Source organism: Elephantulus edwardii, unplaced genomic scaffold (genome assembly GCF_000299155.1).
Source record: "Elephantulus edwardii isolate Elephantulus edwardi_28Jun2011 unplaced genomic scaffold, EleEdw1.0 scaffold00151, whole genome shotgun sequence".
NCBI classification, from domain to species: domain Eukaryota; kingdom Metazoa; phylum Chordata; class Mammalia; order Macroscelidea; family Macroscelididae; genus Elephantulus; species Elephantulus edwardii.
In genome coordinates this window covers 2279803-2303060 of record NW_006399901.1, presented here as the reverse complement: position 1 = coordinate 2303060, position 23258 = coordinate 2279803, and the positions used below count along the sequence as shown (strand labels likewise).

General features: G+C 46.9%; 1 protein-coding gene across 2 annotated transcripts in view; it reads right to left on the bottom strand.

Moving 5' to 3' along the window:
• LIMK2 (LIM domain kinase 2) overlaps positions 1 to 23258 on the bottom strand; it is a 102847-nt gene that overhangs the window by 25055 nt on the left and 54534 nt on the right. The window contains exon 1 of one of the 2 annotated variants that reach the window (XM_006894802.1): positions 14639 to 14935. The exons of the other annotated variant lie outside the window; for it this stretch is intronic. Within the exon in view, the coding sequence (XP_006894864.1) occupies positions 14639 to 14691 (53 nt within the window). The 5' untranslated portion in view covers positions 14692 to 14935. Of the gene's footprint in view, positions 1 to 14638; positions 14936 to 23258 lie in introns of those variants that run through there. 2 annotated transcript variants of the gene reach the window in all.

Here is a 23258-nt window from a genome sequence, read left to right as displayed (position 1 = left end):
CCCTCTATGAGGTGGATTGATTCAGTGACTGGGGTAATCGGGATGGGTGTGTCAGAGGCAATGAGATTGGCACAGGATAGAGCAGGGTTTAGGGCTGCTGTACATAGGGTTGCTATGAGTCGCAAACGACTCGACGGCACATAACAACAACAACAACACCCCACTATAGTTTCCATCCCCCAGGTCATATTTTCCAACTATCTATCCATCTTTTACTTTTCCATTTTTACATTACAACCACCAGTAATTATCAACACATCTTGATTGCATGCTTGATTAATTCTGGACTGCAGAAGTTGGCAGAAATTCTCATGACATCATCTCTGACTTTAGTTATTTGTGCTAAATCTGGGTAATAGCTAAATTAACAGATTTTCCTTGCATGGGTATGGATATTACCCTATCACAGACAACAGCATCGTAATTCAGGATAGATCCTGAAATGCTCTTTTTGATGGCATTCTTATTTGTCATCTCTGGGTGAATCATTATGATTCTCTGTTTCAAAATGGCCAATTATCAGTCCATTTCAGCTAATGCTTAGCACATGGATCTTATTGCATTCCATTCCCAAATTCCTGAGATTTATATTTTATACGTTTCACATTCCAGTTATTAATGGATGTTTGCTGTGGTTGCTTCTCATTCTGAGCTATTAATGTTGTTGTTATTATGTACTGTTAAGTCACCTGCAACTCGCTGCAACCCTATGTACAACAGCCCTGAAACCTGCTCTATCCTGAGCCAACCTTATTATCTCTGACACGTCTTCCCTCATTACCAGTCACTGAATCAATTCGTCTCATCAAGGGTCTTCCTCTTGTGTTTTGCCCCACCACTATTCCAAGCATGCTGTACCTCTCCAAGGACTGATCCCTCCTTGCAACATGTCCAGTGAAGCTTAACAAGTCAATCATTGTCTCCAAGGGGCAGCCTGGTTTCACCCTCTCTAGGAGGAACCTGTTTTTTTCTCCTGGCAGACCATGGTTTATTCAAGACTCTTCTCCAGCACCACATCTCAAAGGCATCAATTATCTTTGTATCATCTGTAGTCATTGGTCAGCTTTCTGATGCATAGCAAGTAATTGTGAAGACTATGGCCTGGATCACCTTAGTCTCCACACTGACATCACTGCTCTTCAGTACTCTGGAGAGGTTCCCTGACAGCAGATTTTCCCAAGTTATTCGTCTTTTTTTTTTAGTGGCACAAATCAAGTTACAGAGGTAAGGTGGTTCCATTGCCATCCTTACTCTAACTTAATTCTTTTTTTTTAAAATTTAAATTTGTTATTAATTTCAGTGAAAATTTACAGAGGCTTTGGATTTCCATTCATTCATTGTTGTAGATTTGTCCCCCCCCAAGCCCGCTCCCCCCCAGCAGACATTACCCTCTTGGAAAAGTAAAAGAAAGGATTCTTTCATTATTTTACAAACCCTCCCCCAGGTCCACTCCACCATGTAGCCATCGCTCTAGACTCCTGTCATGACAGAAATACCTAACCACATATCTCTTTTAAACAGATTTCTCCCTTCTCTGTTTCAGAGCAGCATACATTATTGAACCCATCTTACTCAGTCTCTCCCCAACCCCAAGGACAGTCCCATTCTACAACAGTGGCACCATGCAATATTTGTCCCTTTGTGACTGGGACATTTCACTCAGCATAATGTTCTCCAGAGTCAACCATTTTGAGTAATATTGCATGAGTTCCTTGTTTTTTAATGCAGCATAGTATTCCATTGTGCGAATATACCACAGCTTCTCTAGCCATTCGTTTGTTGATGGGCACTTAGGTTGTTTCCAACTCCTTGCTATTGTGAACAAAGCTGCAATAAACATGGGTGTGCATATATCCGCTTGGGTGTCAGTTATGGTCTCTTCTGGGTATATTCCCAGTAGTGGTATTGCGGGGTCAAATGGTATCTCTAGTTGCAACTTTTTGAGAAAGCGCCATACCGCTTTCCACAGGGGTTGCACCATTTTACACTCCCACCAACAGTGAATCAGGGTTCTAGTTTCTCCACAACCTCGCCAGCATTTATTGCTTGCTGTTCTGTTAAATTTTGCTATTTTGACTGGGGTGAGATGATATCTCATAGTTGTTTTAATTTGCATCTCTCTTAGGGCTAGGGATTTTGAGCATTTCTTCATGTGCTTGTTAGCCATCTGAATGTCATCTTCGGTGAAGTGCCTGTTCATATCCTGTGCCCATTTTTCTACTGGATTCTTTACCTTTATCTTGTTGTGGTGCTCAAGTATTTCATAAATTCTGGATATAAGTCCCTTATCTGATATGTTATTACCGAATACTTTTTCCCAGTCAGTGGCCTCCCTTTTTACCCTGTTGGAGAAGTTTTTGGATGTGCATAGGGATTTGAGTCTTAGAAGATCCCATTCATCTACGTTATCTTCTCCTGGTTGTAGATGCTATTCGTCTTTTTTATTTCCTGGAGTGTTGATTGTGGAACCAAGCAAACTAAAGCTGTTAACAATCTCAATCTCTTCACCATGTACCATGACGCTGCCAACTGGCCCAGTGGTGAGAATCTTAGTTTTCTTGATGTTGAGCTTCAATCTACATTTAAGGCTGCAGTCCTTGATCTTCTGCAGCAAGCGCTTCAGGTCAGAGGAGCCAATAATGAAAGATCTTTTACTCCATCTCCTTTGAGGGGCTAGCTCTTTCCTCGCCTTATTTTGAGTGCCTTCCCACCTGAGGTCTCCTCTTCTGGAATCAAAACAGCAATGCTCTGCTGCTATTCACCGCTTTTCTGTTTTCTTTTGCCTATTTTCCCCAAGTGGATAACCAGTCCTCCTGCCTCATCTATCTTAGGCTGGAAGCTCGGCTGAGATCTGTCTACTAAGGGTGACCATGCTGCTATTTCAAATATTAGTGGTATGACTTCCAGCAACACCACAACACACAAACCAATCTATGAGAGATAAGTGATGATGTTGTTATGTGCCACTGGGCTAGAATCAACCAACTCATAGCTGACCCTCCAGTGGGTTTTCAGAGGCAGTAAATTTCATGGGAGGAGATTATCCATCATTCTCCCATGTACCAGCTAGTAGATTTGAATCATGTGCCTCTGGGTTGGCAGCATAACTCTTTACCCACTAGGCCACCAGAGTTACTATTAAGGCCAGTTTATAGTAGGCATTCAATAACCGCCAAGAAAACACATAGGTCTGTCTTGGAGAGGGCGAAACAAAGTTTCTCTTGAGATGCTAGGATTTTGAAGCTCCGTCTCACATACTTTGGGCATTTGGCCAGGAGGCCAAATGTTGGGGAAGGGCATCATGCTTGGAAGGGTGGTGGGAGAGCACAGAAGAGGAAGACCCCAGAGGAGATGAGGCAGAGGAGATGGAGACCACACAGTAACTGGGACAATGGGGGCTGGTGTGTCAAAGTCAGTGAGGATGGCTCAGGACAGGACAGGCTACATAGGGTCACTATGAGTTCGAGGCGACTTAATGGCACACAACAACAACAACAACAACAATTAAAGATGATGATGGCAATGGCAGCTCACATTTTGGTCACTTACTGACATTCACTAGGTAGCTCTGGACCACTAGTCTAATAGCTTTTCCTCATGGACAAAACGGATGTTATTTCACAGAGCTAGTATTTACATAATTCGAATACACTGTTTACCAGGCCAGATTCTTCCAATTTCCTCACTCCCCCACTCATTAAATTATATACTCCATGACTGATCCCCCCACCCTCTGCACATCCTCATCCCTCTGTTTCCACCCTCCCCCAGAGTAAGTCTTTTGCAAATTATGGAAGGCAAAACAATCGCACTAGTATGGCAACATGGTAGGAACGGTAGATAGAAAATAAACTCATGGCCACCAATCCTGCTCTCACGAGAGCTTAGCTGGGAAAGAGTCTAAGGAAAATGTTAATTACCCATCAAGGTGAACAGCCAATGATTACTACCGTCCACGCTGCATAGGGCATAACAGGGGGACGGAGTGTACAGAGCAGCAGTGGAAAAGCGGAAGCTGATCTAGTGGGTTCAGAGAAAGAACTCTGGGGGTCCCTTTCTCTTTGGAGTATCAAATTACCCAAGATGTTCTACAACACCCACTGATGGCAGCGCTGCTGGCCACTCCCACCTTGTTTTATTAGATGCTCAAACTTCAGGGCCTTGAGCACTTGATCCGGTGGGATAGTACGGATATGAAGTGCCTGGTACTGTGTAGTGACAGCCATACATCATAGGAAGTGGGAGCCAACTCTGTGTCACCCAAACTCCTCTCAAAGTAAAAGGCATCACATGACAAGTCTTAAAAGAAATAAACGAAAATTTTTTACAAATAATAAAAGACATATTGGATAAACTCTGAATTTAAGTTCTGGGACCAGCTTCCTTCTGGGTTCAGTTTCCTCATCTGTTAAATTATGGGATTAGAATACACCCTAGACGCCTCTAACTCTGGATACCTGACATTTTTTCTCACTCAGTCCTTCCCCCTCCCCTCCCCGCAGCCAGCTCTAATCCATCAGGCTTCCTCTGCTAAATCCAGTCAATACTGATTTCTTGATTCTTAAGCCTCATGTTAAAAGTCCCTCACTCTCTGGACACACACACACACACACACACACACACACACACACACTCACACACACACACACCCACCCCTACCTCTCCAGCCTGGATTTATTCCTAGCCTTCTCCAAACTGCACTTTATTTGATCCAAGTAAGGTCTAGTTTTGCCTGGTCAAGAACTGCACTGTATTTTATTACAGAGTCATTCATTAGTGTCTGATCACCTATGGACCCAGAATACCCCACAACAGACATACTGGTCACAGAAGCAATGTCATACATGTCTACTGTGTTTGCTGAAATCTCAAAAACAAATAACAAACCCTGAGACTTGAATCTGGTAGACCACTCTCTCCTTAAGCCACGATCTCAAGGCACACCATGGCCAGAGCTGAAAACGCCAATTACTTCATTTCTGATCCGTGTCTGCTCTGAAGTCAAACAAGTTCCCCCTTCTTCACCTACTGAATAACTGACCCTTTAGGCACAGCTCAGATGTCAGGCTCTCTGCTACCTTTTATTCTCTCAACTACCTCCTGGTCACATGGTGAAAATCAATCCTCTGAAGGAAAATGCTTTACAGTTTTGAGAACGGGCTCAAATCTCCTGATTTGCTCAAGGTTACACAGAATGCAGGGGGCAAAGTCAGGCCCAGAAAGATTCCGAGTCATTGATATTTTAAAATCTTTCCTTCATAATTAGAAGTTGGGATGTTGTTGCTGTTGTTACATGACATCGAGTCACTGCTGCTCATAAAATGCTGTATTTTTCAACAGTAGAAACATTTGTGTGGCAGCAACTGGCAAGAGGTGAGGGGCTGTGGCTCTTTCAGATGAGGAGCTTTCTGATTGGCCACAGTCCTCAGCATTCCCAATCGTCTCCTTGACATCTAGGCCAAGCATCGATTGTGATCTACCATAGCCATATCGCTAACAGAAGAAAACTGATAAAGATAAAACATGTGGGCCATTTCGTTTTGTCTTTTATCTTTGTTATGTTATTTTTGCCAATCCAAAGATGTTGTTGTTGTTGTTGTTATGTGCCGTCGAGTCGCTTGCTGCTCTGAGAAAGATGAGAAATCTCTTCCCATGCAGTTTATTTGCTCTGAAAACCCACTGGACAGTCGGCTATGGGTCAGTTCTGACTAGACGGTACTCAACAACACCACACTCTATTTTTAGGTTGTCCACTTAGCCCCTCAGACAATTTGAGTTTGCAACCTTGGGAACCAAGGTAAAAACTCTTGGAAACAGATGATCCAAGGCTCAAATCTCAGTGCCACCACTTACCACCTAAGTGACCTTGGTCAAGTTGCATCACCTCTTATTTGTGAAAGGTTAACATTAACACTACTTTTGAGGGTACCATTGTTGTTATGTGTAATCCAATTGGAACTGACTCATAGCTGACCCTCCAGTGGATTTTTCAGAGGCTGTAAAATGCATGGGAGGAGATTGCTCACCCTGCAGATTAGCTGGTAGATTTGAACCACATGTCTTTGGGTTGGCCACAGAACTTTTTACCACGACAACTCCCTTCAGGGTAGTTGTTATGTGCCATCAAATCAGAACAGACTCATAGCGGCCCCTCCACTGGGTTTCCAAAGGCAGTAAATCGCATAGGAAGAGACTGCCCATCCTTCTCTTTTGGAACAGCCAGTGCATTTGAACCGTGTGCCTTTGGGTTGGCAGTATAACTTCTTATCACCAGGCCACCAGAGTTTACGGTAGCAGTAAGGAGTAAACGCTGTTCTCAATGACTGTAGGGTAGCTTGCAGAGGGCTAGTCATAGAAGTAAAGAGTTTTTGCTTCTTCCCTCTATCTTCTGGTCCCCACTGTTCTCCTTCACCATGCTGTGGGTTCCTGGATCGGTTTATTCTTGGTAGACTCGGTACCTAGCAAAGGGCCTGGCAGCATAGGCCTTCAGCAAATGGTAAACTTTGAGGGTAGGCAAGACCCACAGGGCGGTGGTGTTCTATGACTCATGGTCACCAGGCCTTGCCCTTCTTCTGTCAGCAGTGGAAGAAAAGCTGGTGCAGCCATAGAATGCGCCCCACTGCAGGCCGGGGCCCTCTTACACCCTAGCAATGGTATGTGCGCCGCAGGGCACAGGAGCACCAGTACACGTCCTTCTTTCCATTGCCAATAAATATTCTGCTTTTGTTTGCTGCAAGTAGGCCCAGCCAGGCCTCCGAGGAGGGGTGGGAGAGGAACGAGTGCAGGCATGCAGCACAGAGCCACGTCAGCCTGCTGGGATGAGCACCTGGCTGGAGAGAGTGACACCACCAACGTGTACATCTGTGACAAGGAATGCCTTTGAAGGGCATGGTCAGTTACACGGCCAAAGTTTACAGCCATAGGCATTTTCAAAGAACAGGAAGGCAAGCAGCTATCTGTTCTGGCTGTGGGTTCCCAGGCTCTGTTTTGGTCATAAGCCACTGGCGAAGTTGCCACAGGTAACTTTGTTTTTAGCGTTAACAACTGTTTGAATGACAAAACATATTCCAGGCATAGTATGAAGCACCTTGCATGTATTTATTTTTTTTATTATTATCATTAAATTTTATTAATTTTAATGAACATTTACAGAGATTTTGGGTTTTCATTCATTCATTGTTGCACTATTTTCTCTACCCTCCTCCCCAGTTCGTTCTTCTTTTACCCCCCCCCTTGAAGCATGTATTTCTTGCACATATTTCTAAGCCTAATTGCAGCCCGGAGGATGAGAGACACCCAAGCATTGAGGACTCTCCTTCATAGGGTCGCTATGAGTCACCTGCGACTCGACAGCACTTAACAACAACAATTGCAGCCCTGTAGCATGGCAGTATTATCCCTATTTCACAGATCACATGACTGATAGCAAAATCATTTTTGCACCATTGCCTGTCATCATGAATTGCTCCATCTCCAAAAAGTATGTGTCAAGTTGGCGGGGGTCATGATTCTCAGTGATTTGGCCGTTAACATTACAAGGGAATCATTCCCCAGGATGTGATCCTATGTGGTCAGCCACTCACATTGTAAAGAGAGTTTCCCTGGAGCATGGGCTGTATTACTTTCCATATCAAATGGAAGAGAAAGAGGTATCAGACTACAAAGAAAGAAGAGCTGAGGTCCTCTGATGAGAACCACCCAGATCCAGGTGAAGACTGTTGCTAAGATACTTGGGAATCTCTAAGCAACACCAGAACCAGGATGCTGAGAGGAGATGAGGCCCTTCTTCCTAAAGTTTCCAGGGAGAGGAAAATCGTCTTACAGGAGTTGGTACCCTGAATTTGTGTTTTACTGACTATGCAAAAGCATTCAACTGTGTGGATCATAATCAATTATGGATGACATTAAGAACTTGAAGCTCAAAGACTATATAGTCTTCAGTACAGATCATACCTCAGTATGTAGGAAAAAATCCTCTTAACTGGACAAATAAATAAAATATTATATATAAAGAAAAGAATGATGTTGTTAAAGATTTCGTTTTACGAGGCTCCACAATCAGTTCTCACGGAAGCAGCACTCAGGTAACAAAATCATTTGACTGAAAAATCAATGGGCTTTGTAAATATTCACTCAAATCACAATTTTTAAAAATAATCAAACAATACACTGGGCAAATCTGCTGCCAAGGACCTCTCTAAAGTGCTTAAAGAGCAAGGATATCAGCTTAAAGACTATGGTTCACCAGATCCAAATCATGGTATTTTTAATGGCTTCATATGCATGTGAAAGTTTGACAATGAATAAGGAAGATTGAAGAAGAATTGCTGTCTTTGAATTGTGGTGCTGGCGAAGACTACTGAAAATATTACAGGATGCCAAAAGAACAAATAAATCTGTTTTAGCCAGGATGTTCCATGGAGGCAAGGATAATAATGAGACTTTGTATCATATACTTCAGGCATGTTTAGAAGGAGCCAGTCCCTGGAGAAGGACATCATGCTTGGCAAAGTAGAAGGTCAGTGAAGGAGAGGCAGACTCTTTAATGAGAGGAGCTGACAGTGACCACAATACAGGTTTAACCACAGCAGAAAGGACGAGGATATCATAGGACCAAGCTGGTTTTTGCTGTGCTGTGCACAGGCACTTGACTTGATGGCATCTAACAACAATAACAAGCCTCTTAAATGGAAAGAGGTAGGTTTCTGTTTGCACAGTGTAGTGGGTCTATTGTTCAAAACAGCCTTCCTGGCCCATCACCATTGCCCTTTATTTGTCACATGATTGGGCAAGAACAAGTAAGAGAATGTGTTAGTCTACCCAGCAGAGTACTGGCTAGCTTTGTCATTCCATCAAGTTTAAAGTGAGCAGGTTTAATGGCAGATAATTGGAGAATCTCAATTACTAGCATAAAAGCAGCAGAGAATGCAGCATTTGTCCTCTCAAGTCAGTGATTCTTGAGCCTCTCTACAGGAGAGCAGCAGTAGCTGCAAGCAGAAAACCGGAAACCTGACAAAAGACAGAGCTGACCTTGAGACTACTGCCCTATGGAACCGGAGCTAGGAGCCTTCTCCTAAGCTGGTAAGAGGACTTGGGGGAAGATGCCATAACTAAAATGACCAAGAAAGCTTGTAACACAGGTCTAAAAAGCTACAAGGCTAAAAGGCCTGAGAGGACACTTCTGAAGCAGTCCTAACTTAGAAATTGTGTCCTGGTGTCAACCTGAATTGTAACATGTTAACTTCCCTAACAAACCTCATAATCATGAGTGTGGTCCTATGAGGTCTGTATAGCTACTGCAATGGATTTTGGACTCAGTACAGCAGTAGGACTGGTGTGGAATTAGTAGAAATAGAGAGCGGAGCATGGGAGGGACATGTCTGACCTCATGGGAATTGGTATATGTTGTGGATGCTGTTGGCCAGGGAGGTTCCCTCTTGCGCGTTCATAGAGGTCAGGCTCAGCTGTTCCTAGGCTCTGCTTGCTCTTTTTGGTTTGTCAAAGGTGTCCATTTACAGTTTTTGTTCTAACAGCACTAGATAACCAAGATATTGCCTAAGTGATTGCGCCTGGCTTGGGCTTAGAACCTGAACCTATGTGGGCTTGATTAGGAAGTTATTTCCAGTCTGAAGGAAGTTGTACTGCTCACCTAAAGGCTTATCTCGCCGGTGGATCAAATGTACCCGTGGCTTGGAGGGAAAAAGATGGACAATCTCCTTTGGTGTGGTTTACAGATTTAAAAAAATCCATTGGAGGGTCAGCTATGAGTCAGTTCCGATGGGATGCCTAAGAGTTTACACTGCTTCTGTGATAAGGACAGCTCACCCAGCTGCGTCTCAGCATTTTCATTTGTGAAAAGAACGGGAACTCGAGTCCTTCTGAGTATTAACATTTCATGATGTTTCTCCTTAAGCCTGACTGTGTTAATGACACAGTTAGTTTTCTCCTCCATCCCACAGCAGTCTTTGCTCTTTTAAAAGAGGAATTCAAACCACAGTGAAATGTAAGAACGACAGCAAAGTCTGGTCTCATATTCTCAGAGGTAACGGCCACACTATGACTTTCCCAGAGCTAAGGCTCTTTTCCGACTTCCAGGTTTTGAAGGCTTTGAGTAAAAGTCATAGCCTGCCCTTGCTGTATGTAGGTCCCAGGGCGTCTTGACTCGGAGAAGGTACAGCCGAAGTATGAGCCCAGGACCATGGCATCAGTCACCACGCTCTGCTGAGGAGCCAAAGGGAATGAAGCTGAAACTCTCCCGCTGGAGCAGATCACCAAGAGGTCGATACATGCTGAGGGTTCACTCATGGATGACCTCCCAACACACTGCACAGTGAACAGAATCCTATGGTCAGCTCGGCTCAGTGGGCCGGCTCAAGGCCAAACAGATCTTTTGAGTCAGAAAATACACAGGGTTTGATTGGGTTGTGTGTTGTTGCATTTTTGTTTTTTTAGGGAGGGGCACATGGGGAAGAGAGATTAATTTGTTGAGATTCTCATAAATAACTCACTTAAGACTTCTGCCCTCCTCAATCATTTACTAAGCTTGGATAGTTACTTCCTGGCTCTGATACTCCATTGTTTCAACTGTCCAGTGGTGATGATAAAATCTCACAGGGCTATGAGAATGAGATTATACACACATGCCTTACTCATAACAGATGTCCAGTTGGTCCTGTGTTTAATTTAGGAACTCTAAGTGCCAATGAGCTAGGAGAACAAACAGGTTTGTCCTAGAGAGGGTGAAACTAGGCCGCTCCTTGGAGGCAAGGATTCTGAAGCTCCATCACACATACTTTGGGCATAGTGCAAGGAAGGATCAGTCCTTGGAGAGAGACATCATGCTTGGGAGGGTGGAGGGTCAGTGCAAGAGAGGAAGACCCTCGATGAGATGGTTTTATTTAGTGACTGGGGTTATGGGGGTAGGTGTGTCAGAGACAATAAGTCTGACATAGGATAGAGCAGGGTACAGAGCTGTTTGTTGTACATAGCATCACTATGAGTCACAAGCAACTCGACAGCACATAACAACAAGGGCAAATGTAGACAGAGTCCTTTCCCTCCTGGGTCCAGTAAATATTTATTTCTTGGTCCAGAATGAAATGGATTTCTGTAGGGAGACAGGAAGATCTTTTCTTTCTCTAATCAATTGATTCTCTAAAAATCAATTGATTCAAATCAACGGTGTGGTGGGGATGTTCAAGGACGAGCAGGCAAGATGCTGTACTGGAAGAAGCCAAGTGAGAGAAGGTATTGGCCCAACAGCCCTCATGCACATCTAGAAGCTTCCTTCCCAGTATTTGCAAGTAAATTTTGACCTTATCGGGTAGGAAGCTCTGGTGGCCAAGCGAGTAAGGAGTTGCGCTGTCAACCCCAAGGCAAGCAGTTTGAATACATCAGCTGCTTCTCAGGAGAAAGATGAGCTACCTTCTCCTGGGAGATTTGTAGCCTTGGGAAACCTGCTGCAGGGCCAGCTATGAGTCACTTCTAACTCAACTGCAGTGAGTTCTTTTGTTTATGGGGAAAAGGACCCTACACAGCCGTTTTTACCGACTTACACACGTTAAAGAGCATGGTGAGGGGGTTAACTGACACTCATCTTTAGCCCCTTCCATGAGCAGGATGTTGGGAGAAAGGTCTCTTCTCTTTGAGCAGCCTCTTGCCTCTGAGCTCTAATTGGGCTGATTGGGAGAAGGGGCAGCTGCTCCTGACACAGCTCAAGACCCCAAAGACTGGGGAACTCTCCCTCAAGGCTCAAAAGGGGAAACAGAACCTAGAGACCCTAGTCCAACCTTAGTCTACCACCAAAGACCCCTTTGTCAATTCTCCTTCTACAGACTCTGTGGAAGGAAAGTTTGTCAACCAACCTCTAATTATTATGGAATATGTTGTTAATCTGTTGGGGAAAATGAACCAAGCACATAACTAGCCCCTGACCAAAAAGAAATAAGTTAGCAGGGTAAGGTGATTCACCAAAAGCCAGGAAGTCTTTTATTTTATTCCAAGTAACTTGTGCAATTTAAGGTAGGACCTCCATGATTCCAGGAAGAAAAAAAAAAGAGGGGCCCACGTGCTTCTCAGAGCCACGAAGCTGGAAACCATTCACCTGATCCAAGCCCTTACAGATGAGCAAAGAATCTCAGAGGACTTAAGTCAGCTGTCAAAGGCACTGCTATCCTAGGCAGGGTTCAGGGTAATCTCTCCCTTTAAATATGGGTTGCTGGAGAATACAAAGATGCACCTGTTTTTTCTTCAAGAGATAATGTGCAAACCACGATTATGAAATCAATGTTAGGCAGTAAGGGAAATTCTATAAAAAGAAAAATCCTTTGAACATCTCAAACAAAAAGTCACCTCCTCATTCACCTCTTTTGTCAATCCCAGTTGGAGCTTTCTTCTTCCTTGGGGGCACTGAAGGTGCTGGGAACTGGGGGGAAAGGGGGGGCAGGGACGGACACACACATGCGGGACAGGATACGCAGAGAAGAGGAAGACAAGAGTTCTGTAGAGTGCGGTCTGTCAGGCAGGAGCGTGTCGGGCACAGAAATTACCTCCTTCTCTGCTTCCCTCTTCCCTCCCTCACACGCCTGATCATGTCCCCATGGAATCTGGCTGCGTCACTTTCTTTGGAATCAATGCCCTAGAAAGCCTGTAGACTTTCTACTCCCTCAGAGGTGTGGGGTCAAGGGCTGACTTACGGTCTAGAAGCTTAGCACCCAAATTTATTTTGCAGAGGAGGAAACTGAGGTCCCTTTTAAAGACAGCCCCCTGAGAGAAGAGAAGGCTGCTGCCTTTCTGGCCAAGCGGTGCTGGCTGTGAATGGTTGGACGCCTACCTGGAAGAACAGTGAACAGGGGCGACTGTGCTTTTTCTCCCAATGGGGAGCAGAGCTCTTTGCTACTGGCTGTCTCCTCAGAAGTGGCTTTAGGAATGTGGTCACTCATTTAGGGGAGGGCAGAGGGTCCCAGGTCAGTCATCAGTCTCCCACCCACTCCAGCTGGGCCTCCCCCTCTCACTCCAGTTAGGCAAGCAGAGCTGGGGGAGGGGAGCTGTCAAGACAAAGGACAGCCAGAACTGGGCGTCAGGGGCACCCTAGTCCTAAAAGGTTTAGGCTGAGAGTCCAAGATCTGATCTTGCTTGGGCTCTTAAGAAGCCCTGCCCCCAAAGGAAAGAAGGGACACAGCATTCCTGGCCCCCAAGGGAACAATCCCTCCCTGAAGTGGCCTTTCCAGGATTAAGCGCGAGCTGGATTAACGTGAGGCCCTGACCCAGGCCAGTGCCTCCCTACTTGGCATCTTGACACCCCAGAGTAGAGCCTAACTCCTCAATTTAACATCCACTGCCCCTGACTCTTCAATGGAGAACTTCTGCCATTTCTTTGACATGCCAGGCATGCTGTGGTGCCCCCGCCCCCCGTTTTACTGTCTTAGTTGAATGGGCAATGCCACTGAGGGGGATCCCAGCACCCCATTCCCCTTGTCTTCCTCCAAAGGTGATAGAAACTCAGAAAGACAGAGGAAGCAGTCACGTTACCCAGGCTGGAGCTGGCTGCCTCATCTGTAAAATCAGTGATTAAAGGACTGAGCGGCTAGCAGGACACCTGGTCAGTCAGGATCAGCTTTCTCCCCACTGCCCCCTACAACCCACGTGCCTCTCACCACTCTACCAGTAACCGCTAGGAAATCTCTGCTTCTGCTCCGGCCCCGCCAGCATCCCAGCAGCCAGATCTGGGCATGGGGCAGGGCTGGGGAAGCCAGAAGGGAAAACCAAGACCACTGATGAGGGGGAGGCAGCCTGAGGAACAACAGGCTGTTCCCAAAGAATGAAAACAAGCCCCACCCCAGCCAGGAATGGCTCCACTGGGCCCCCCCAGGGCCAGAAACCCCCTGGGGAGTTTCTATGGAGTGGGGTGGGGCAAACAGCAGAGAAAGGTAGGTTGGGGGGGGGAATGTCTCCTCACCTCCCTCCAGGGAGGGCCCACCAAAGGGGCCCCAAGAACACTCTGGCTTGGAGGCTGAGGAGACAGGAGGGCTGGCCCCCCTCTGGAACTGGTAGGCACTTAAGTCAAATGCTAAGTCCTGGCAATACTCGCTGGCTCTTTCCTCAGCAAGAGACCCACCTGGGCTTTCAGAAGCCCTTCAAGCCCAGAGTAAACACATTAACCATGAATGAAAAAGACATTTACAGAGCGCCTACTGTGTGCCAGGCGGTTCACACCCAGGCCCTGCTAACATCCACATTGTTTGGCAAAACCTGCTTGTCCTGCTTGTTGGGACGAATTCCTGGGCAGGCGTATGGCCTGAAGGTGAGGCTCCCTGGAAGAATAGCGCTCTTTGCCTCCACCAGGAAGCAGCACACCACCAGGAAGCAGTACATCATCAGCAAGACGAGTCAGCAGCATCTTTGAGAAGCTCTTCCAGGCCTGTCTGGGATGCATGGGACCCAGAGCTCCCAGAACCCCCCCTTGGGCATACCACCGTCCCCAGAACCCTATGTAAAGTTCTCTGTCAGGCCAGCTTGGTGTGGCAACAATCTTGGCTGGCTTGTGCCTGGCCAACCTGCTGGCTCAAGAGAGGAGGCCACGAATTGGGCGAGGCCAGGAACTGGGGTGAGGGGGAAGGCGGGCTGAAGCCCAACTCACCTAAAGGGATCTCTGGAGGTGAAGTACGCTGGCACAGACAAGTAACTCCCCATCTTCTTCCCGCACCGGAACAACAGACGCAGCCGCAAACCCGACCCGGTGCGCCTCGGGCTGACCACACAAGGCCACCATGACAGGCCCGGGGCTCCTGGCACCTCTGGCTGAGGGCGGGCTGCCCGGCGCTCACCTCTCCCTCTAGAGCCGCCGCAGCAATGGGAGGGCGCTGGGCCACTCAGCCCCCAGCAGATGCCCACAGGGACTCATGGCTGGGGCGGCTTCTCCCCAGCTCTCGGCAGCCTGAGCAGCCCCTGGGGAGGGACTCCGAGGCGGGCGCTGCACCTCTCGCGGGCGGAGGGGTGCTGCGCTCACGGGGACATTCCTGGGCAGGGGCCGGTGACCAGCTCAGAGCGGCGGGGCTGTCAAGTTAGCTTTCTTCTCCAGTCCCACCCCCGAGGGAGGGAGGAGGAAGAGGAGGGGCTCCTCGCGAAACCGAGGTGTGTGGTTGGAGCAGCTATTAGGAAACAGACCTAGCAGCCGAGGGGTGGAGCTGGGCTGGAGGGAGGCTGCAGGCAGGCGCTGCAGACAATGACTGGACTGGCTAAGCGTCCATCCCCGCGGCTCCACAGCTGCGCCCAGGCGTCCCCTCGCCTGGCCAAGATGAAGGGCACAGTCCCTCTGCTTGGAGGTGGGAAGAAAGTGCAGGACGGGAGCTCCGGGTCGAGCCACACCCCTAAAAGGGGCAGGAGAGGCAGGTCCAGAGTTGCCCTGGGCTCCTGGCGGACACCTGCTCTGTCCTGGCACAAGCCTTTCCCTTCCCTCTGCCTCGCTGACAACAGCCCAGGAGCTGGCCGGTGAGGCCACCACTTCCACCTTGGGGTAGGGCCCACCAGAGGAGAAAACAGGCCCAGAGTGTTAAACGGCATTTATGTCTCCATGTGCTAAGCAGTGTATAGGCACCCTTACTCTCCTTGTTAAGTGCCATCAAGTGACCCTATGAACAATGGACTTGAACCTTGCCCTATCCTGTGCCATCCTACCTTTCCAAGCATGATGTCCTTCTCCAAGGACCGGCCCCTCCTAACAATCCGCCCAAAGTCTTTACTCTCCTAGGTAGGAATTCTTCCCACCATATAAATGAAGAAAGGAAGGTACACAGAGGTTGGGTAACTTGTCCAACACCAAAAGACTAGTCAGTGGCAAGGCTGGGATTCAAATCGCAGCTGTGGGACTCCAGGACTGCAGTGCACAGCCCAGAGCTTCATTTTGTCTCTTCAAGGGGGGATACTTGCCCAAAGCCCTTCAGCAAGTAGCTGCTCTCTCTCATTCATTCATTCCCAGAATGGCACCCATTAGTACTAGTGGGCAGTGGCACCTTTCCTCCTCTGATCAAGGTGATTATGCTTCTCAAATTGAAACATGGGTTATGATTCAGGACAAGGCCCATGCTGGACATGCCACTGGTCTAGGCCAGGGCGCCTGTGGCAATGCTGGACCAAGAACCTGAACAGGGGCTCGCCTGAAGAAGTCAGCTGTGGGGGCTATCAGATTCGACCGCAGGGAAGCCCCATGCCCCTTTTCACAGGATCACACTGGGAAAAGCCAGACTAGAGACAAGCAAGTAGGTCCAGATCTCACCTCTCTCTGCCATTAGGAATGTGCTCCTCTCTACCAGCTCTAACTGTGGAAAAACAGTGGAAAAGTCTGTGGTAGAGGTGGTGGTGGCTGTGTATACCAGGGAGCCTTAGAGCACTGAACATCCCATGGATGGCCAAGAGAATAAACAGCTATGTCTTGGAGAGGGTGCAGCTCTCTTTGGAGGCAGGAATGATGAGGCTTCACCTCACATACTTTGGGCATGTTGCTAGTAGGGGCTATTCCTTGGAGAAGGACATGATGGTGGGAAGGGTGGAGGGTTGGTGAAGGAGAGGAAGACCCTCAACTCTGTAGATAGATACAGTGACTGCTGCAATGGGCAGTGTGTGAGGAAGTGTGAGGATGACACAGGATAGAACAGGGTTCAGATCTTTTGTTCATAGGGTCACTATGAGTCATGCTCAACTAGACGGCACCTAACAACAATAACAATAACAACTTTTCCTATTCCTCCACTGGCTGGGTGCAGGAACATTCCAAGTGATCAGATTTTGATCTGCCCCCTATTACTAAGTTTACATCTATTGAGAACTGAATAGGTTCCAGGCTCTGCATCTGTTGTTGTTATATTTAATTTAGCAACCTATGGCCTAAGAGGGAATTCTGGTGGCTTAGTGGTAAGAGGTGTGCTGTCAATACAAAGGAATGCAGTTCAAATCCACCAGCTGCTCTTGGGGGTAAAGATGAACAATCTCCTCCTGTGAGATTTACTGCCTTAGAAAAGGCGCTGGAGGATCAGCTGTGAGTCATTCACAGCAACACAGATAGTTGCTATCATCCTCATTGGACTGATATGGAAACTGAGGTTCAGAGGGCTTACATCACTTGTCTACAGACAAACAGCCAGTAGTGGTTGGTCCTGGGTTTCAAACCCAGTAAGAATGACTCTCGATGTGGCGTTAGCAGACTCTCTGTAATAGACCATACACTCAATATTCATGCTTTGCAGGTGCTTAGTCTGCTGTTTTAACTACTCAATTCCACTCCATTGGTACAAAAATAGTCTTAAGCAAAACATCAACAAATGGTCATGGCCACCTATGTTCCAAGAAAGCTTTAGTTATGGCACTGAAACTGCAAATCAATGTAATTTTCATGTGTCCCAAATTCTTTTCTTTCTCTCCTTGCCCAACCATTTAAAAGCATTAAGAATCGCAGGCCCTATGAAAACAGGCAGAGTGGCCACAGTTTGACAAATCCTGCTCTAGATCCAGCTCAGCCACTCTGTTTGTTCACTGCCTCTCACAGGAAAAGAACAGCTCTTGGGAATCTGTGTAGAACTCAGCCATCCCTTCCTGTCGCCAAACAGTGCGCCCTCACGCAGCCAGCCGCAATGCACCACAGCTTTATTCCACAGACCTATGACTGATCCCTTTTAGCAGATGAAGCACAGAGGGGTTAAATCATTTCCCTGAGGTCACTTAGCTGTCTAAGGGAGAGAGAGAGCCAGGATTCGAACCCAGCCTATGTATACTAGGCAATACCACGTTAGACTAGAGGCCAGGCTGGCTCAGAGCCAGACTGTCTGGGTTTGAGTGCAACAATCCACCGCACGTACGGCCTTTGGCACAGAGTCTGGAACACATTAAGGGTTGATAAATGTTGGCTGTTAATATCATTAAGACTATTGTTGCTAGACTATGGGCTAACTATGTGGCCTTCAGCAAGTCTCTGCCTCTGTCTGGGCCTTGGTTAGGTTTCTAAATACCTTCCAGCTTCCACATTTTTCAGCCCTATGAGATCACAGAGGGCTCCCTATTTTCCTAGGGTCTCAAGTTCAGCTGAAACTCCTAAGAAGATCAAGATCTCGGCCTCGGGGTTCACATGAGTGCCACGGAGGAAACTAGCAGATTGAAGTGTGTGTGTGGGAGCAACAAGTAGGATATGGCCAGGCCGCCAAGCTAGAGAGCAAGGCGTTCTCTTTCTCCCAGCGGGCCAACTATTTCTCACCAAAAATCTATTAAGTTCTCTTGTAATTCAATCAGGCAAGAAAGGGAGGGGGGCCCAAATTACGTCTGGAACTAGCAAATTATCTGCTAATTGCACCCTCTGATTTCCATCTGATGAACAGAGTGCAGATGGAAGAAAACGCAAGCCACAAAGAGACTAGGGCCGGGGAGCCCGTGAGCATAACTCCTCTTGACATTTCACACAGCTCTGCTGGAACAGCGGCTGTGCAGTGAGTCGGTGTCTAGGAATGCAGGAGGCTGCAGGCGTCCCCCCTCCTACAAAGGCCCTGGTGGGTGGGTGAGTGGGTAGGGCCTTCTCAATGCCATGAAAATGGCCTCCTCCTGGACGTGGGAGAGCTTTCTCCCCATGTCATGAGCTGGAGCAGAAGCCCCTCCCAGGTGGAATCCATCTGACCCTCGATAAATCCAGACTTCAAGAGGAACCTTTGAAGGGTTGACCACCAGATGTGATAAGCTGTTGGCTGCTCAGACCCGGGTGTGTGGTTCCTCAGAGTCAACTTCAAAGGGCCCGAACCACCCAGAATTGGGAGGTGAAAGGTCACACTGAAGGATCTATCCCCCTCCTGTCCTTGGGTGGAAGCTGAGCAGCTGGGAGAGAATTCAGCAGTTACAGCGCTCAGGATAAAACGGCAAGAGAGGCGTTAATCTCCTGCACATTTCATAAACTGGAAACCTGGCAGGAGCCAAGCCAGCTGAGCCTCAGAACTAGCTGTGACATCAGCCTTCAAGGTGTCAAGTTCCTAGTGAGCCCCTCTAGAGAAGAGTGGTGAATGATTACCTCCACCTCATCCAGGAGGAAGATGCTGATCAATGAACCTGAAGCCCAAGGAGCTGTGTCCATGTGGAGCCCTCTATGGGCTTGGAGGATTTAAAACAGCAAACAGTGGGCATGGCCACCGTGGCTACTGACCATTTTCCTCCCTCTTCCAACCCATCTTCACTACAGTATGTGGTCATCTTCCTGAAATAAAGGTCCCATCAATTCCACTGTGAGGCATTTTTCCTGGAAACCTATTGTTACTAATATCTGAAGACCGATATTCAAGGATGCTCAGGGAGCCACACAGCCATCAATACTCAAATGAGAACATTAACACTGCTGCGACCAAGCTGATTATGGTTCGTGGTGACCCTCCATGGGAACTCCGAGGCTGTAAACTTTGAAGGGAGGAGACTCTCTGCCCAGCTTTCTTTGGAAGAACACCTGCTGGGTTCCAACTGCTGGCCTAAAATGACCCTAGGGCTTCAAGAGAAGCGGGCTAGATAAAATGACCATCGGGACAATGAAGAGGGAGAATGAAGTAGATTGTAAGTATAAAGACAGAAGTTACTCCCAGAAAAAATGGTAATTTCACCTCACTGTTCGAAAAGTGTAGCATATAATCCTTAAAGAACAGCTGAAAAACTATCTTCTGAGGGTTGTATCTTTTTCCTTTGTAGTGAGACAATGATAGTACCTCATTCACTTGCTACCATTTTGGCATTCTTTACATTTTTCTAACTTATTGTTGCTGTTGTTATGTCCCATCGAGTTCCTTGCAACTCACAGTGACCCTATGTACAATAGCTCTGAACCCCGCTCTATCCTGTGAAAACTTTACTGTCTCTGCCACACCTACCCCATTACTCCAGTCACTGAGTCAATCCATCTCATTGAGGGTCTTCTCTCTTGCGCTGTCCCTCCGCCCTTCCAAGCATGATGTCCCTCTCCAAGGACTGGTCCCTCTCTATCCAAAGTATGTCAGATGAAGCCTCAGAATCCTTGCCTCCAAGGAGCAGCCTGGTATCACCCTCTCTAGGACAAATCTGTTCTCCTAGCAGTCCATGGTATAGTCCAAACTCTTCTCCAGCACCACAACTCAAAGGCATCATTTCACTATCATCCCTAATCACTGTTCAGCTCTCTGATGCATAGCAAGTAATTGTAAGGACTATGGCCTGGATCGGTACACCTTAGTTTCCAGACTGATGTCACTGCTCTTCAGTACTCTGTAGATGTCACTGACAGCTGACTTTCCCAATGAAATTCTAACATATACTACTTTTTAAAGTGATAAATGAACAAAAAAAAGACGATTTGAAGCAAACACCACCTCACTTTTTTTTTCAAAGGACAAATTCTGCAATGCACTCAGGTCCCTGGGCTTGCTCTTTATCTCCCCGTCTGGCCTCCATCATGACACCCCACCCATGGCTCACTCCATTTCCTGGCCACCGGTCACCAGCAGCCCTCTGTGCTCGGCTCTCGCAGCCCCATCCTCAGCCTGCTCCCTCTCCAGCCGTGTTGTCCTCCTCAGTCCAGCAGAGCATTTTCTCCTCCAAGAGGGTTTCCCTAACCTGCTGCCAAGCACCCCTGCCTCTGTGAGCTACACGGGAAGGGCACAAGCTCCATCTATTCACTGCCAGTCCAAAGAGCTGGTACTGGGACTGCCAGAGCCTACCACAGACCTTGCCCACACCACGCATACATAAATGCTAGTAAATATGTAGCAGGAGAAGGATGGGCAATCTCCTCCCATGCTATTAAATGCCTCTAAAATCCCGACGGAGAGTCAGCTATGGATCGGTTCTGACTCTATGGTACACAACAATAACAATAAATACGTGATTCAGGACTCCCCTTATGGGCAATTACTGTACTAGAACAGTAATGGTAACTAACGTTTTGAAAACATTCTTCTGTTTAGAAAGAGCTTTTCACCTTCATCATCTGGTTTATCCCATGCAACAACTTCTTTCTCTCATAAGGCAGCTGATGGATTCGAACCACATATTTCAGCATTGGCAGCACAATTTCTTACCAGTAAGCTACCAGACCGCCCTCTCTGCAATGACTTCTTAAGAAGTGCCTGTATGTAGCACAGACAAGGAAATGGAAGCCTACAGCTGTTAGGCAATTGATCACTGTGGTGAAGAGCTGTTGTGGTTGTTATGTTCTGTTGAGTTGCCTGTGACTCATAGTGACCCGATGTACAATAGCCCTAAATCCTGCTCTATCCTGTGACAGCTTACTCTCATAGACAATAAGACATACCTACCCCATTATCCTAGTCATTGAATCCATCTCATTGAAGGTCTTCCTCTCTTGCACTGTCCCTCCACCCTCCCAAGACTGATGTCCCTCTTCAAGGACTTGCCCAAACATGCCCAAAGTATGTCAGACAAAGCTTCAGAATCCTTGCTTCCAAGGAGCAGCCTGGTCTCACCCTCTCTAGGATGACTCTGCTTGTTCTCTTAACAGTCCATGGTATAGTCAATATTCTTCTCCAGCACCACAGTTTAAAGGCATCAATTCTCCTTCTATCATCCCTAGTCATGGTCCAGCTTTCTGATGTACAGCAAGTAATTGCAAAGACTATGGCGTGGATCGGGTACCCCTTAGTCTCCAGATTAAAAGCTGGATTTGTGGTTTTTAAATTCCATGTCATTTCCCAACATGCTCACTGGCAAGGCACTTATGGATCCTGCCTCTACAACACTGCTGTAAGGTGCCATCAAGATGAGTATGACTCAAAGTGGCCCTATGAACATCAGATCTGAAGCCGGCCCTACCCTGTGCCATCCTCATCATCTCTGCCACACTAGAGCCCATCGTTACAGTCACTGTCAATCCCTCTCTTTGAGGATCTTTGTCTCCTTTGCATATAAGGACTCAACAGGTATGTGTGTTGAGCTCTTGCTTCTGATTTTTCTAGATTTCCTGCCCACATTCTCACTGCCAGGGTATCACAACAGAGTTTATCAAATCCTCTGTAGAAACCAAGAAAGGGGACAATATTAGTAACTCAGTGTAAATAAGAAGTCGAGTTGAAATGTTATCTGTTGCTTGATGTCGAGTCAGATTCACCTCCTGGCACCTCTATGTATAATGGAAGGAAATACGGCCCGATCTTGCACTACCTTCAAGTCTAACTGTTGTTACGCACTATCTTGTCAGAATGGAGTCATAGCTGACCCTCCAGCAGGTTTTCAGAGGCAGTTAATCAGATGGGAGGAGACTGCCCATCTTTCTCCTGCGGAGCAGCTGGTGGATTTGAACCACATACCTTCAAGTTGGCAGTGCAGCTCCTTACCACTAGGCCATCAGAGTTCCCGTCAAGCCTAATTGCTAGTGGATAGGTCCCATCAAGTTGAATATGACTCACAGCAACCCTATGAACAACAGTCTTGTCCTTTCCTGTGCTAAACTCATCACCTGACCCACTTGAGCCCATTGCTACAGTCACTATGTCAATCCATTTCATCAAGGGTCCTCATCTTCTTCAGTGACCCCATATCTTTTCAAGCATGACGTCCCTCTCCAATGAACAGCCTCTCCTAGCAACATGCCCAAGGTATGTGAGACGAAAGCTTTGCCAGCTTTGCCTCAGAGCATTCTGGCTGCACTTTCTCCATGATATATCAGTTCTTTTTACAGTCCACGGGATAGTCAGTACTCTTCTCTAACATCACAGCTCACAGGCATCAAGTCTTCATCTGTCATCTTTATTCAGTGTCCAGCTCTAATTAGTAATGATTAATTCATTGCTGCTGAATTTCTGGGGTCAGGTGCTTTTTCTATATGCCCACTATCCTTCTATTCCTTCACCCACCCAGCACTTCATGAAACTGAAGCAAAAGAATTGTAAATTTCCTCTTTCCAAAAACTGGGCTTTATAGCCATTTGCATTTTTATTTGGCTTAATAGATTCCTAGAACAGTACCAAGCATAAAGCAGGTGTGGAATGAATAATCATTATACTTGAAGCATCATCTCATTCTTGAAGTTCTTCTCAAAAATTACTAAGAGTTCTTGCATATATGAAGGTGACTGAAATGGCAAGTAATAATTTATGCAAATAACATGTGTACCATACATTCTTTTTTGCCAGCCTCACAACCCCCCTTTCCTAAACACACGGTGTATGTTAAATGTGGTAACATTATTTATCTGCAAAAAAGATAGAGGGTGGTGCTTCTTTTTTTTAGGGGCTTTTTAATACACATACGAGGACATA